At 44.0% G+C, this 13,369-nt stretch overlaps 1 protein-coding gene across 1 annotated transcript in view; it reads right to left on the bottom strand.

Annotated features, from left to right (window-relative positions):
• Positions 1-13,369, bottom strand: part of SMAP1 (small ArfGAP 1) — a 153,138-nt gene that overhangs the window by 9,608 nt on the left and 130,161 nt on the right. The window contains exon 10 of the mRNA XM_021714256.1: positions 8,089-8,179. Coding sequence (XP_021569931.1) covers positions 8,089-8,179 — 91 coding nt within the window. The remainder of the gene's footprint in view (positions 1-8,088; positions 8,180-13,369) is intronic.

Raw genomic sequence — 13,369 nt, 5'->3', positions numbered from 1 at the left:
ACAAAGCTGGGATCTCTTTGTAACCAACAGAGCTGTCAAGATAGCCAGCTTGCAATGTAAGTCTGGGTGGCTCTGGAACCCTCTAGAAGACAGAACACCCTGCTCAGGACAGCAACTTCCTGACAAGGCTGACACCACTTTCAATACATTGGGAGGGCCTGCTGGAACCTCCACAAACCCCAGTGAGGAACTTCCCAGGCCTGACCTCATCCTCACTTGCAACCTCTTCTCTCCCCAAGTGACCCTAAAGATGGCCCTGGATTTTACTCCCAACGCTAATGCATTCCCAGTACCGTTAACAGATGTCTAACCTAAATAAGAACTTCTCAGTCTTGCAAAATCAGTAAATACGAGTTCGGGGTAGGGCTCAAAGTTTGCTTATTTTACATTCTTTACAAAGGATGGTTTCAATTCACTTGGAATGTTGTGGTTTTCATTTTCAGTATTTAAAAGGACTATTAAAAGACTTGTTATCCTTGCCACCTTTATAAACAACCAATTGTTGTAGATGTTGTCAAAGAGTGCTTATGCTGCCATTTTGCCATTTCATCCCCATAAAAGATGAGACAGGCACCTCCTTCCCTCTAGCTACAGGGAGAACCCAGAGAGCAAGATCTCCCAGTGCCAACCGCCATGATGCAGCAGATGTATCAGCTCCTAGACTGCTGCTTTTCACTCTGGATCACATTTCACCAAAAGGTGTGTAATTACAACTACACCTAACAATAAAGCAATCACTTCAAATTCTGAAACTTAAAATTCAACTTTCAAATAGCTTATAATCACTTGTGCCAAAAATCACTTGGTGCTGCACCCAAACACTCCTCATCCCTCCTCCACTGTCCCTGTGCCCACACCATGTCTCCAGGTGCTGGGAGGGATGCAGGGGGACTGGTGATCACCGAGCTCCCTGGGCTGGAAAGCAACCGCAGAACAGTTTCACACATTATGGGGAGCAAAGTGTCCCTTCTGACCCAGGGCCCATGACAGCTTTGCTGACTGAATAGAAGCTCACAGGCCACAAAAGCAACAGAACACTACATGTTGAAAACAGAGTCTTTTGGATCATTAAAAAATTCAGAATAAGGCTTATGCAAATTAAACAGTGTAAATCAGTGTAATTAAAAAAACATGTAAATCATCATGAGTCATATCTCTCTCACATACATACAGAAACCCTCTTCAGGGAGGAGGGAACTAGGTTCATGAGGGAAGGGAAAGGGTGTCTGCACACACCTGGTTAAGACCCACCCAACAGCCCTGGGGGCAGTGAGAGCAGCCATCACCAGCACATGGACAGTGGCCCACGGACAGCAAGAGTGATGGGCGCCCACAGCATGGGCAGAGCTGCAGTGGGTGGAGAAGCATGGCATTGTGAAGCACAACCTGGGCACAAGGGACTGTGACAGCACACAGGAGAACTCAGGAGCATGTTGTGGGAGGGCCCGTGCCCTCTCCAAGGCAGCACTGGACACACGGCGATGGTGGTACTGCTCCCTCCTCATGACTTGATGGTCCAGCTGGCGTGTCACTGGGACTGGTTGGTTGAGGGATGTTTAAACAGCACATTCTCCAAATCAGCAAGAACAGGTAGGATGCTGGAGCTCCAGGACAACTGTGAGCATTGGGGGCGTGCCTCATGTGGACACAGGCATGCCCAGCCCACTTCATGTACCACTGAGGTTAGAAAGAGGCCGTACTTCAGATGGGCCAGGACCTGGAGGGACAGTCTCCATCCCTAGAAGCCCTCCATGTGGGAGCCTGTTGTGTCTATGATGGCGACCTCATAGCACTCACCTGGCACCTCATACCCTTTGGGAAGGGCAAAGCATGTCTAACAATAACTAGTGTCTTCCTCTTGGCCCTCCAAGTGCTTCTGAGGGATAATTACAAGCTAAAAGGAAACAAGAAGATAGTGCTTCACAATCTCACATGTTTGAACACTATTTATTTAAGCCAGGTGTTCTGATGAGTGCTTTCCATAGCTATCTCATTTTCATCCTAACCCTCCTTAGGGAAGGCTGTGGCATGCCCAGCACCAACATGGGTCTAGAACACTCACTTGTGACAGCCAGTTTGAGAAACTGTTCCTGGTGCCCTCAGGACAAGCCACCCTTACCCAGGGTTCTAGTCGTTTCTGTGGCCACTGACCCTCTCCCCTGAACAGCACCTCGAGGTTTCCACAGGTTTCAAACACAATTTAACATTTAAACACGGGGCAGCCCTTGTAGGTAGACTCGGGTCAGCAAGCCACAGCCTGGAACTGCTTCTGAAATGTGCTAGGATACAGCCAAGGTCACTGGGTCACATGTTGATCACTCTGCTTCACACTGCACGAGGCTGAGTAGCTACAGCAGGGAACCCTGACCTGCACAGCCCAGCACTATCTACCCGACCCTTCAGAAACAGTCATTAGCCTTCCAGAAGCACAGATAACACCATCCATGCCTGAACACTGGATGGGTATGGCTCAGGAAAGCAGAGCTGGAGGATGCAGGTGCAGCCTGAGTTACCAGGATGGAAAACAGAGAATGGGCTCACCAAAATTCCAGTTAAAGGGAAACCCAGATTTCTAAAAACTGGTCTTAAGCATGACCCTATTATGAGCCACGAAGGGTGATTCAGAAGCCACAGTCCTTGAGACCATGGCCATGGTTGTGCAATGGATCTCTCTCCATGGGCTCTCAGTGCTTTCAAGAAACTCTCAAAGTTAGTGCCTATTCAGGTCTCTTTTACATGGGACATGTTTATGCTGTTGTTTCTGCACATAAATAATACTCCACCCATGGGGTTTCCATTGACAGAGGAAAGCCCTGAGTCCCGCAGGGGAGGGCAGTGTGCTCCTGGGCAGAAAGACAGTCGTTGCCCCAGCAGATGCCAGTGATCTACCTAGACTCAGGGAACCGTTCTGAGTTGACAGAGACCACGGTGCTCTGTAGGCTTCTGGATTCTCATGAATCATTCAATTCTATGCTTAACACAGCTTTTTAAAAAGTCTGAAAAGATCTCTAAAAGAGCTAAAATATGGGCTAATCAGCAGGTGTGCAGCATGGTTAGGTAAGGTCCTTCCCACTCCCCACGGCTGGAGCTCCGTCTGCAAGACAGCTTTCCTCAGGCCCATCCAGTCCTGCCATAGCTGCAGGATCTATCAGCAGGGTCATTATGCAGCCGCATCATTCTCTAGACAGTCCCTTCTCCCCTGAAGGACCTCAGCTCTCCCTGAAGACTGTCTCTGGAAGCTCCCCACTATCTAGAAAAGCCGAGCCTGCACACTCACGAGTGCGGATGTGTTGGCTGATATGAGCCACTGGGCAGGGGGAATCATCTGCTATGAGGCAGGGCATCAATCACTGACCTCTAGACACAGACAACAGGTGAGGGAGCTGTCATCAGCACACTTGAGACAGGGTCAGGGGAAACAAGGACACACTTGCAGGAATCTGAGAAAGGAAGATGCAGGAAGGGATGGGGAAATGGCTGGTAGACCGTACCTTGCAATAACCTGGAAGGCAGAACATGTACCAGGAGGTCATCACAGAGTTGCCCTCGCAACCCACAGACAAGAGAGAAAAGATGGGTGTCGTGGGCTGCCAGGGTCTGGGCTGTGTACCCAGCAGCATTACTATAGTCACGGCTGGGTGTGCAGAGACCAGCTATCTATCCATTCACCAGATCCTGTCCACTCCAGGCTATGCTCAGACACGCGATAGCCTCCTTCCTTTGACCTGATATGATCAGATTTGCCCACTCCACAAATTCATTCCTAATAGTAAGCATCTTATAATTTCACCCTTTAAAAAAACCCTGTCCTGCCCACATGCTCCTACAGCTACTACCCCACCCTTAGGCAAAACTCCTCTACAGAGCTGCACAATCTCACTCTTATTCTTCTCCTTCCACTTTCCCTTGGACCCACAGCAGTTATGCTGATATTCTACCACCCAAGTTACTCTCATATTAGACCTTTCAACGAGGAAGAAAGGTCTCTGCAAAAATGGTGCTGGGAAGATTAGATTCCATATACAAGAGAATGAATATGAACCTTCCTGTACACCATGGACGAGAATTAGCCAAAGAGACCCACAACCTAAATATAAAACCTAAAACTACAGAATGCCTAGAAGAAAACACAGGTGAACAGCTTATGATACTGGATTCAACAGTCATTTCCTGGATATGACACAAAAAGAATAAGAAACAAAAGTGAAAATAAATAAGCAGACTATAACAAAATGAAAAACTACAGTGCATCAAAGGAAACAATAGAAGAGAAAGAAAACCTATGGAATGGGAAAACATTGGCAAGTCATACATCTAAGAAGGGGTTAATATCTAGAATATGTGAAGAACAAGTCAACAATGAAAAAACCCAAAAGAACTGTTAACAAGATCTGGAATAGATGTCTGCACATCCACATTCACAGCAGCACTGTTCACAACAGTCCAGGTGGAAGCAACCTGGACGTCTGTTGCAGAATAAACAGATAAACAGAGTGTGGTTACATACATACAATGAAACACCTTCCCAAAAGGTCAAAAAGCCCATTACAAATAAGAACGAGTTCATTTACAACAAATAAATGTCCAAGCTGAAAGTAACAATGACTTGACCAAGTGATGACAGACTTAAAAATGAAGGCATCATTCAGCAGAAACGGCCATGGACGTCTGTATTGCTTCATTCTGCTTGATCAGCTATGGCTGAGCAGTAATGACAGAGACTTTATGGCCCACAATGCTTAAGCTGTTTACTTTCTGCCCCTTTGCAAAAACTGTCAATCCTTGCTCTGTGGAGGCTGCTCTGTCCTGTAAGGTGCCCCCATGAGGAAGATGAGAGATGGCATCAACCAACTTCACGTGAACACGCATGGGTGAGAAGTACACTTCTGCTCTTATACCACCAGGATTTGGGGACGTTTGCACACAGCATAACTGAGCGTATTCTGACTGATTCAGAAATTCCAGCTGGGCGCAGCTTACATGATAGATACTACTGGGTGTTGCTGCCTTCCTCTTGCCTCACCATTCACTCCTTTCTGGTCACTGTGTCTTTTATTTCTCTGACCTCTGAATACCTGAGTGCCACAGGGCACAGGGCCTGGACCTCTTCAGTCTATGTTCATTACCCTGGGGAACTTTCCCAGTTTCATAACTTTAACAACATCTATATGCCGATGATTTCCGATATTCCCAGTCTCGACCTCTCTCTAAACTCACAAGTCACGTAACTGCCTAAGTAAAATCTCCTTTGGTTAAAATGAGACTTTTGGATATAATAAGCATAACAAATATAACATGGCCCAATCAATATCCTGATCTTCTATCCAGACTTCCTGCAGACAGTCCATCAGCGTAAATGCTACCTCCATCCGTGACTGTTTGGCCAAGCTACGTTGTGCCATCCTTAACCCTTTCCTCTCCCCCCTTTTCACACTCATCTGATGAGCATATCCTACTGCCCTCCCTTCACTATCCATCAGCATCTGACTCCATCTCATACCCTATATCTCGTATGGTCATCTGCATGTTCTGCCCTACCTGTTTCCTGGCTGTCCCTACCTCCCAGGTCTGCTCGGTCTACTCTCAGCACAACAGCCATGGTTGCTCTTCAAACGTGACAGGGCCACCTCTGCTCAACCCCTCAGTGTGTTTCACTCTGTGTTAAAGCCTGGGTCCTGTTCAGTCTGCCTGCCCTCTTTTCCTTCCATCTACATCTTCTACCACTCCTTTCCCCAGATCATCACCCTGTTGGTCCCAACAGGTATCACATGGCTGCCATGAAGCTTGTGCCCTCGTGGTTCACCTGGCTGGAATGACTCAGCCTGTGCATTGGAGACCCAGGCATTCTTCTCGTCTTGGCTCCAGTGACACCTCTGTGGCTACTCCCTCCCACTCGATTTAAATTACAACCATTCCTTTTGTGTTCTTTCTTTCATAGCACTCATCACTCGTGACCTATCATATATTTCACCTGTTTATTCACTGTCTCCCCTGACAGAGCAAGTCTCTCCAAAGGCAGGGATAGTTCCTGTCTTCCTTCAGAGCCACCTCCCTTGAGCCCACAATGGTGCCTCAACACACTACAGACACATAGTACTTGCTGAATGAATGTATGAACCCAAAATTCTAAGTCACAAACTAATAAACCAGGCGCATGGATTGAAGAAGGAGCACTGCCCTGATGATAAAGGTGCATGCAGTTTTAGGAAGACACTTTCTTTTTCTCACTTTCAGCGAGGACTAAATCTGACCTTTTTCTCTCTTACCCAGACTCCTCATTAAGAGGCTTGAGGAGTCATGTCTGACAAGGACTCACTAGAGAGGGTTTTATTACCCTATCACCCCATATACTAAAGTTTGTTTTCCAACTCTAGCATAACATCACAAAACAAATAAAGAAGGAAATAAAAGTATTTTATGATTCTGCAAAGTCATTTTTTGGGGACTCCAAAAACCTTGTGAGACACTTACCGATCCTCTCTGAAGTCTGTCACATATAGGACTTCATCTATATCAACAAACCTGGAGTTTCCCCCCTTCCCCATATCTCAACAAAACATCTACTTTACTGATTTCCAAAATTTCTTAGGGGCTACAAATTACTAGTCAATAAATCTTTGAATTAACTGTGACTTGTAAGCCCCCGCTTGGAAATGTCCCCTCCTCCTATGTCAAACCAATGAAAATCTCACATGTATTGATTTATGGCCTAAGTCCTCAAGTTTGGTTCAGAGTAAACCATCTTAAAATAATTTACAGAGTTTGGCATCTTGCTGTCAACAACAGCAAAGGAAATAACATACAGAAATCACGAGGGCTACAATTTAACAAATTATATTTAGAGCCCCTGGACTGAAGCCTTCTTTTCAAAATTACAGGGTTTTATTTTTGTTTTTGTTTTTCCTATTTCAACACTTCACTATCAAAGAAGAATTTTACCCCAGGGAGTATATCTGTGTGACTACCAGCTTCCTAAGAAATGACTAAGACAGTCAACTATGAAAACAGAAAACAATACATTCAAGGACAACTCAGACCAGGTTTTGGAATGCCAGTGCATGGAGTTTAGCTCCACCTTCACCAACTGCCTTCCACATGTATCAATCTTTCTCCAAACTAAAAAAAAAATTAAATTAATTCCTATGCCAAAGCTCAGATATTAGTAAAAACAATCATTTATCAAGTCAATTCTTTTGGAAGAGGAGACAAATACAAAAAAGAGCTAGCAGTATCTACAGATAAGACCCACTGAATGGACCTTGTTTACTCACCACACAGACAACACACGTCTCCCAGCCACGAGAACAACAACATGCTAAACTAAGACAAGCAGCTCTCATTGTCACTTGATGCATGACATGAACTTAGTCACTAGCCTTGGGAATAACATGTGTTGCTTCAGTTAACCAAGATTAAATCTTATTTTAAACCAGCACATTTTCCAACAAGTCTACCCCAGAATTATTTTGCTAAGGGGAAAAACCCCACACAAAACTAAAAGCATCTAGAGACAATAATCCACTCTCTACTTTAAGTGCTAAGTGTGACATCTACCATGCCTTTGGAGGTGCCTTTGGTCACTCCTGTCCCCAAGGAGCTCATTATTTGTGTTCCAGCAGAGGTGGCACTGACAGTACGGACTTCCTTGTGAAGAATTTCCTCTGTGGGAGCTCAGTGGATACTTACACATCCACATCCCACTAATGGGCATGTCCTGCATGCTGTGGCAAGGCCACTCTGCTCACCCGATTGGAGTCTCCACTCTCTGTGACTAACAAGCATGTTCTACACACCGGGGTAAAGCCATTCTGCTCACCCAAGTAGAGTCTGCAACTAACGGGTGTGTCCTGCACACTGACAAGGTCACTCTGTCCACCTGAGTGGAGTCTCCACTGTCTGTGACTAGCAGTGTGTCCTGCATGCTGGAGCAAGGCCTCTCGCCCCGCCCCCCACCCCCCCGCCCCGGGTGGAGTTTCCACTGCCTGTGACTAACAGTGTGTCCTGTACGCCAAGGCAAGGCCACTCTGCTCACCCAAGTGGCATCTCTCCACTGCCTGTGACTAACAGTGATGGTTCTTCAATACTCACCAAGTCCCAGGAGGTCCACAGTGGGCTCTGCAGCCTTCTTGGGGCTGGGGCTTTTCTTAGGCTCTTGTTGCTGATCTTCTTTCTTCTGCAGCTTGAAAGCAAAGAATCAGATTTATTAGTTGTTCTTAAACACAATGAACAAGTCTTTTAAGCCCCAATTACTGACAGAGTTTGATAAAGTGATGTGAGAAGCCTAGGATATTTTTTATTATATGAAAAACAAGTAGACATGATCATTTAACTCACAAAGCCCATCCTCTAACAGTGACCCCTAACAGTGAATTGCAAATTCCACTTTCATGGAGATGTTCTCAGTCACGGACTCTCCTGTGTGAGGTGACATAGGGAAGATATGTCATGTGACTGCCCAGCTACGACTCCTGTCAGTCGAGGATGGGGAGCCTGACATCCTCATGAGTAGGCACTCATCACTTACATGCCACATGACATGGGACCCCGACCCAGAGAAGTCCCATGAAATACAGGTGGTATATTCCCTCCTGAGTCTACACGGCTCATTACTCCTGAAATATCATGTTCTTCTACTTCTCAGGAGCCAAAATCACATCTACATGTTCCAAACTCTCTCTCACAAAAAACCAAGTGAAGGACAGGATGAAAAGACCTGAACCCACTGAAGTCTCAACTCCAAAGCCTACCTCTCCTAAACTAAAAAAATAAAACATTCATTCAGCCACTTATTCATCTCCTAAACCATTCCTTCGAGGTCACTTCTATAACTACCTGAAGAATTCACAGGTAGTGAATTTTTTCTACTACTGTCTCCCTTGAAATTATTTTTTTACCAGTTAGCTTACCATCACAGACACCGATTCTTTAATAACCCTCTTAAATACAGACTTATCATCCTGGAATTATATTTAATTTTCCAAAGTTTAACATAATCCATTTCACATTCTCTACGCTTTTAATTTTTGACCTCCAATATAAGTTAAGATTTATCTTGCTTAGCAAAAGGATTTCAAAATAATTTCAAAGAAAGCACAGTAGTAACTTTGGTAGTAACAAAGAAACTCTGGTAGTAACAAAATAAGCAGTACCTTTCAGTTGATTACTTAAACAGCTAGAACGTGCTTCCTTTTATTTCTTTATGTACTGGACCACCTGTGTTACTATTAACATCCAAATCTGCAGGGAATCTAAGGACCAAGTGGCCCTGAACACATAAGAAGTCACACTCCAGGCAGGACCTGGCAGCTTTCTGGGCAGGTCTTTTCGGTCATGTCTCTGCCTGTGGTACTCTCGAGGGGGTCTCATGCTTTGCAGGCACTTACAAAACCAAATCTCTGATTTGGTTTGAGATCAGGAAATCTTAACATTGAAAACAAACTTAGATAATATAACCACACTCATTCATTCTACAAATTAACTGAAGCTTAGATACAATCTGCCAAATAGGAACCCAGGAACTAAAACTCTTACCATATATTTTACTGAATCTTCTTCCATGGAAAGAAGCAAGGGACAAACCAGGCAGGTGAGGGACTCCTCTTTCCTAGTCACTTTCTAAGGTCTAAGCATCTAGAACCTTTTAGGCTGAAATAATTTTTTTCTTTAAATTCAAATCCAAACTAAGTTTATAAGGTATCGTCTGCCACCAAACTAGAACTACCTTTTAAAATACTGCTGAGTATGAAATTATCCTTCATTGTCCGAAAAAGGGAGAAAAAACCAAACCAAACCATGGTAGAGGTTCTCTTGTCATCTCGACTCCCACCCTAGATCCCCTGCAGCGAATGCAAAAATCATCTTTCTTTTCAGATGTGCACAAACCTACCTATATCCTAATTCAATGGCATCACAATACAGAGAACACAGGTATAGTTATGCAGGGCAAAGGGAAACATTAAGAATTAGTTTCTCAAATTGCAGCTGTGGCCCACAGCAGCTTTGGAAATCTATTTTACGGACCACAACTAAAACTTTTTTAGCACATAAAGGAGATGAAATAAAATAGAAAACAGAGCACACTGCACAAGATAAAGGTCAGGTGCTCATGAACTATTTTATTTTACACACTTGTACATTTTGTGAGCAAAGGCGTAGATCACAACATGAAATCCATTTCTCACCCATGAGGCAGGCAAGAAACACCTCTACCTCTACTCCTACAATGGGCCAAATTACAAGTGAGAAGCATCTAATTCACTATCCAAACAATTGGTTATTCTAGGCAAAGTTCAACAATTCAGACATGAATTACCCTTAGAGTTGGCATCTGTTAGATTATCCCACAAATCGCAAAAGCAAAAGAGGTGGTCACTTGGAAAGCTACCTTCTGTCCCTCCATCCTCAATCTTGCTGAGTATAACCTGAACACATTGCTGTGTGGCAGAGTTAACTTTAGAGATTACTCTTCTGTGTCTTCAAATGATCAAAGTGCTACTTTATACATACTAGTGAAAGCCAAACAGACTGAATTCAAATGACACTCTTTACTCATAGGTGCAAACGTAAGAAATCAACCTCATGGTTTTTAAATGTTCAAGGACAGACACATCAAAGCACCAAACTACACAGGTAAGAAATCTTCCTAAAATTCTAGACATAAATTTCAATAAAAATTGAAAATTAATTTGTATAATTATTCTTACAGATCTCCATGAAAAATGATAGGGAAAAAGTATTTATTTCCCTAGTCCTAATAACAAAAGTATACAAGGGAAGGGAGGGAGGAGGGGAAGGATCGAAAAATTACCCATTGGGTACCATGTCCACGCCCTGGGTGACGGGCTCAATAAAAGCACAAGTCTCACCATCATGCAATAAACCTATGCATCAAACCTGTAAATGTACCCCTTCAATCTAAAAAATTAAGGCCCCCCCAAAAGACATATAAAAATATAGACCTCAGTGACACTGTGGTCTGAAGATAGCCCCCAAAGTTTATGTGTTAAAACCTTAGTCCCCATGCCATGTCCTGGGAGGTGGGGGTCTAGCAGGAGGTGATGAGATCACAAGGGTTCTGCCCTTACAGTTGGATTACTATCATTACTACAGGAAGAGGTGAGTCCCCAGAGTGAGTTCAGCTGCCTTACCCTTATGTACTCTTGCCCATGCATCTTCACACACAGGACAACCACACAGCTCCAAGGCCCTTGCCAGATGCTAGTACCTTTCTCTTGGACTTCCCAGTCTCCAGAACTGTAAGCCAAATACACTGCTGTTGTTTATACATTACTCAGTCTGTGGTATCCTGTTATTACAGCACCAAATGAAGACAAAGGATAAAGAAAAACCTTTGCATATTCAGTAAGTCCCCTACATAAAAACCTTCAAGTTGTGAACTTTCAAAGATACGAATGTGTGTTCACGTGTCTAATCATATAAGTCAGTTCACATGTCTGGCACACATTGTCATATGCATGCATTCTCTACATACAAGTGATTATGCATCTCTGTACTTTACTATACAGTACTATTTCTTGAAAAATATTATAAACCTATTATAGTACAGTACTATATAGTCAACTGTATTAGTTAGGTACCTAGGCTAACTCTGTTGAACTTTCGAAAAAATTGGACTTATGATGTGCTCTTGGAATGGAACTAGTTTGTATGTAGGGACTTACTGTATACTGCCATGATGAGAGTTCAGAAAAAACCTAAAATATGCAAGCCTCTAAAACAAAGATATATAGACTCCATTAAAAAAAAAAAAAAACCTAGGTGTTGTGCTTTATTCCATTGTATTATACAATTAAACTCAATACTATCACCAATAAATCGAGGGAGTCCAAAGCCCATTTCAAAAAAGGCCTATTTCTAGTCCCTAAATCAAGTCCACCGCTAGGTCTGCCTACTACTGCCAATTATACACAAAGACAAGATAGCTATTCAGTTTCTGACTGAGGAGGAAGATCATAGATGGCCTGAAATACTGGAGCAGGAAGAGGTAGTTGAAATGATAAACCTCCTTCCTCTGCCACATTGTATAATCCAGCATTTCAAAATCAAATCTCATGAAATGAGACAGGAAGTTCAGAGTAATTTTCTTCTTCTTCTTCTTCTTTTTTTTTTTTGAGTTGGAGTCTCTGCCGCCCAGACTGGAGTGCAGTGGCCACTCCTGGTCACCGCAGCCTCAACCTGCTGGGCTCCGGCAATCCTTCCGTCTCAGCCTTCCGAGTAGCCGGAATTACAAGCGCGCACTACCACACCTGGCTAATTTTTTGATTTTATTGTAGAGATGAGGTCTCGCCTGCCCAGGTGGGTCTCAAACCCGCGGGCTCAGGCAATCCACTCACCTCAGCCTCCCAAAGGCGGGATTACAGGCTGAGCCACCGAGCCCGGCTTAGTAATCTTCTTCTTATCCCTTAGTGCTATATCTGTAGCAACAAAGCAATGTGATCACCTTTAAATAGCTTGAGTTATTCAAGGAGACAGCAGCAGTACCTGGAGTTGTCACATGCAAAGCCCTGACCTGTAGCCATCCTGAAGTCCACTTGGTTCTACAACACAGCACTTAACTGTTGTTCTTTCTTTACTTATAATACACCAGTGCTAATTTTCTTTCTTTTCTTATTTTTCTTTCCAAGTTGGAGTCTTACTCTTGCCCAGGCTGCAGTGCAGTGGCATGTCCCTGGCCACCACAGCCTCAACCTGCTGGGTTCAGGTGATCCTTCTGCCTCAGTCTTCCAAGTAGCTGGAACTATAGGCACATGCCACCATGCCCAGCTAATTTTGTTTTTTATTGTAGAGATGAGGTCTTGCCAAGTTGCCCAGGTTGGTCTTGAACCCATGGGCTCAGGCAATTCTCTCACCTTGGCCTCCCAAAGTGCTGCGATTATAGGCATGTGCCACTGCGCCCGGCCAGTGTTAATTTTCAAAGAGCTATAATCAGATCTCCAAACTATATTCCAATTAAACACTCTCATTAACAAACCGTGTGTATGACAGATAATGCCATCCTGAAAAACTCTTCCAACATGAAGATATCTTCAAGGGCATGTCTTACTCTTTCCAAGTTTCCTATAACTCAAAGAGTCATTTTTATCAACTATTTTCTGTTGGGAGCCGGCCTGAGCGTTAGGGATCCAGGCAGGCTGCGGACCCTGAGACCACTAGGTTGAGTTCAGGAGCTGAAGGCCCATTCCCTCTTCCCTTCTTTGCTATTTGGCATGATCCACTAGCATGGACTTTGATGATCTAAGCATGAAGTTCTGAGAATACGACAGGAATGGCTTACTTTAGGAGTCCACTGTTCCCGTTTGTCACAGACTGTGGTTTCGGCTTTAAACTTAACATAATTCAAATTCAGGTC

This window comes from Carlito syrichta, unplaced genomic scaffold (genome assembly GCF_000164805.1).
Source record: "Carlito syrichta isolate Samal-C Ts95f unplaced genomic scaffold, Tarsius_syrichta-2.0.1 Scaffold305546, whole genome shotgun sequence".
Classification (NCBI taxonomy): domain Eukaryota; kingdom Metazoa; phylum Chordata; class Mammalia; order Primates; family Tarsiidae; genus Carlito; species Carlito syrichta.
The sequence above is the reverse complement of the archived record's forward strand: the minus strand, read 5'-3'. Positions and strand labels throughout refer to the sequence as shown.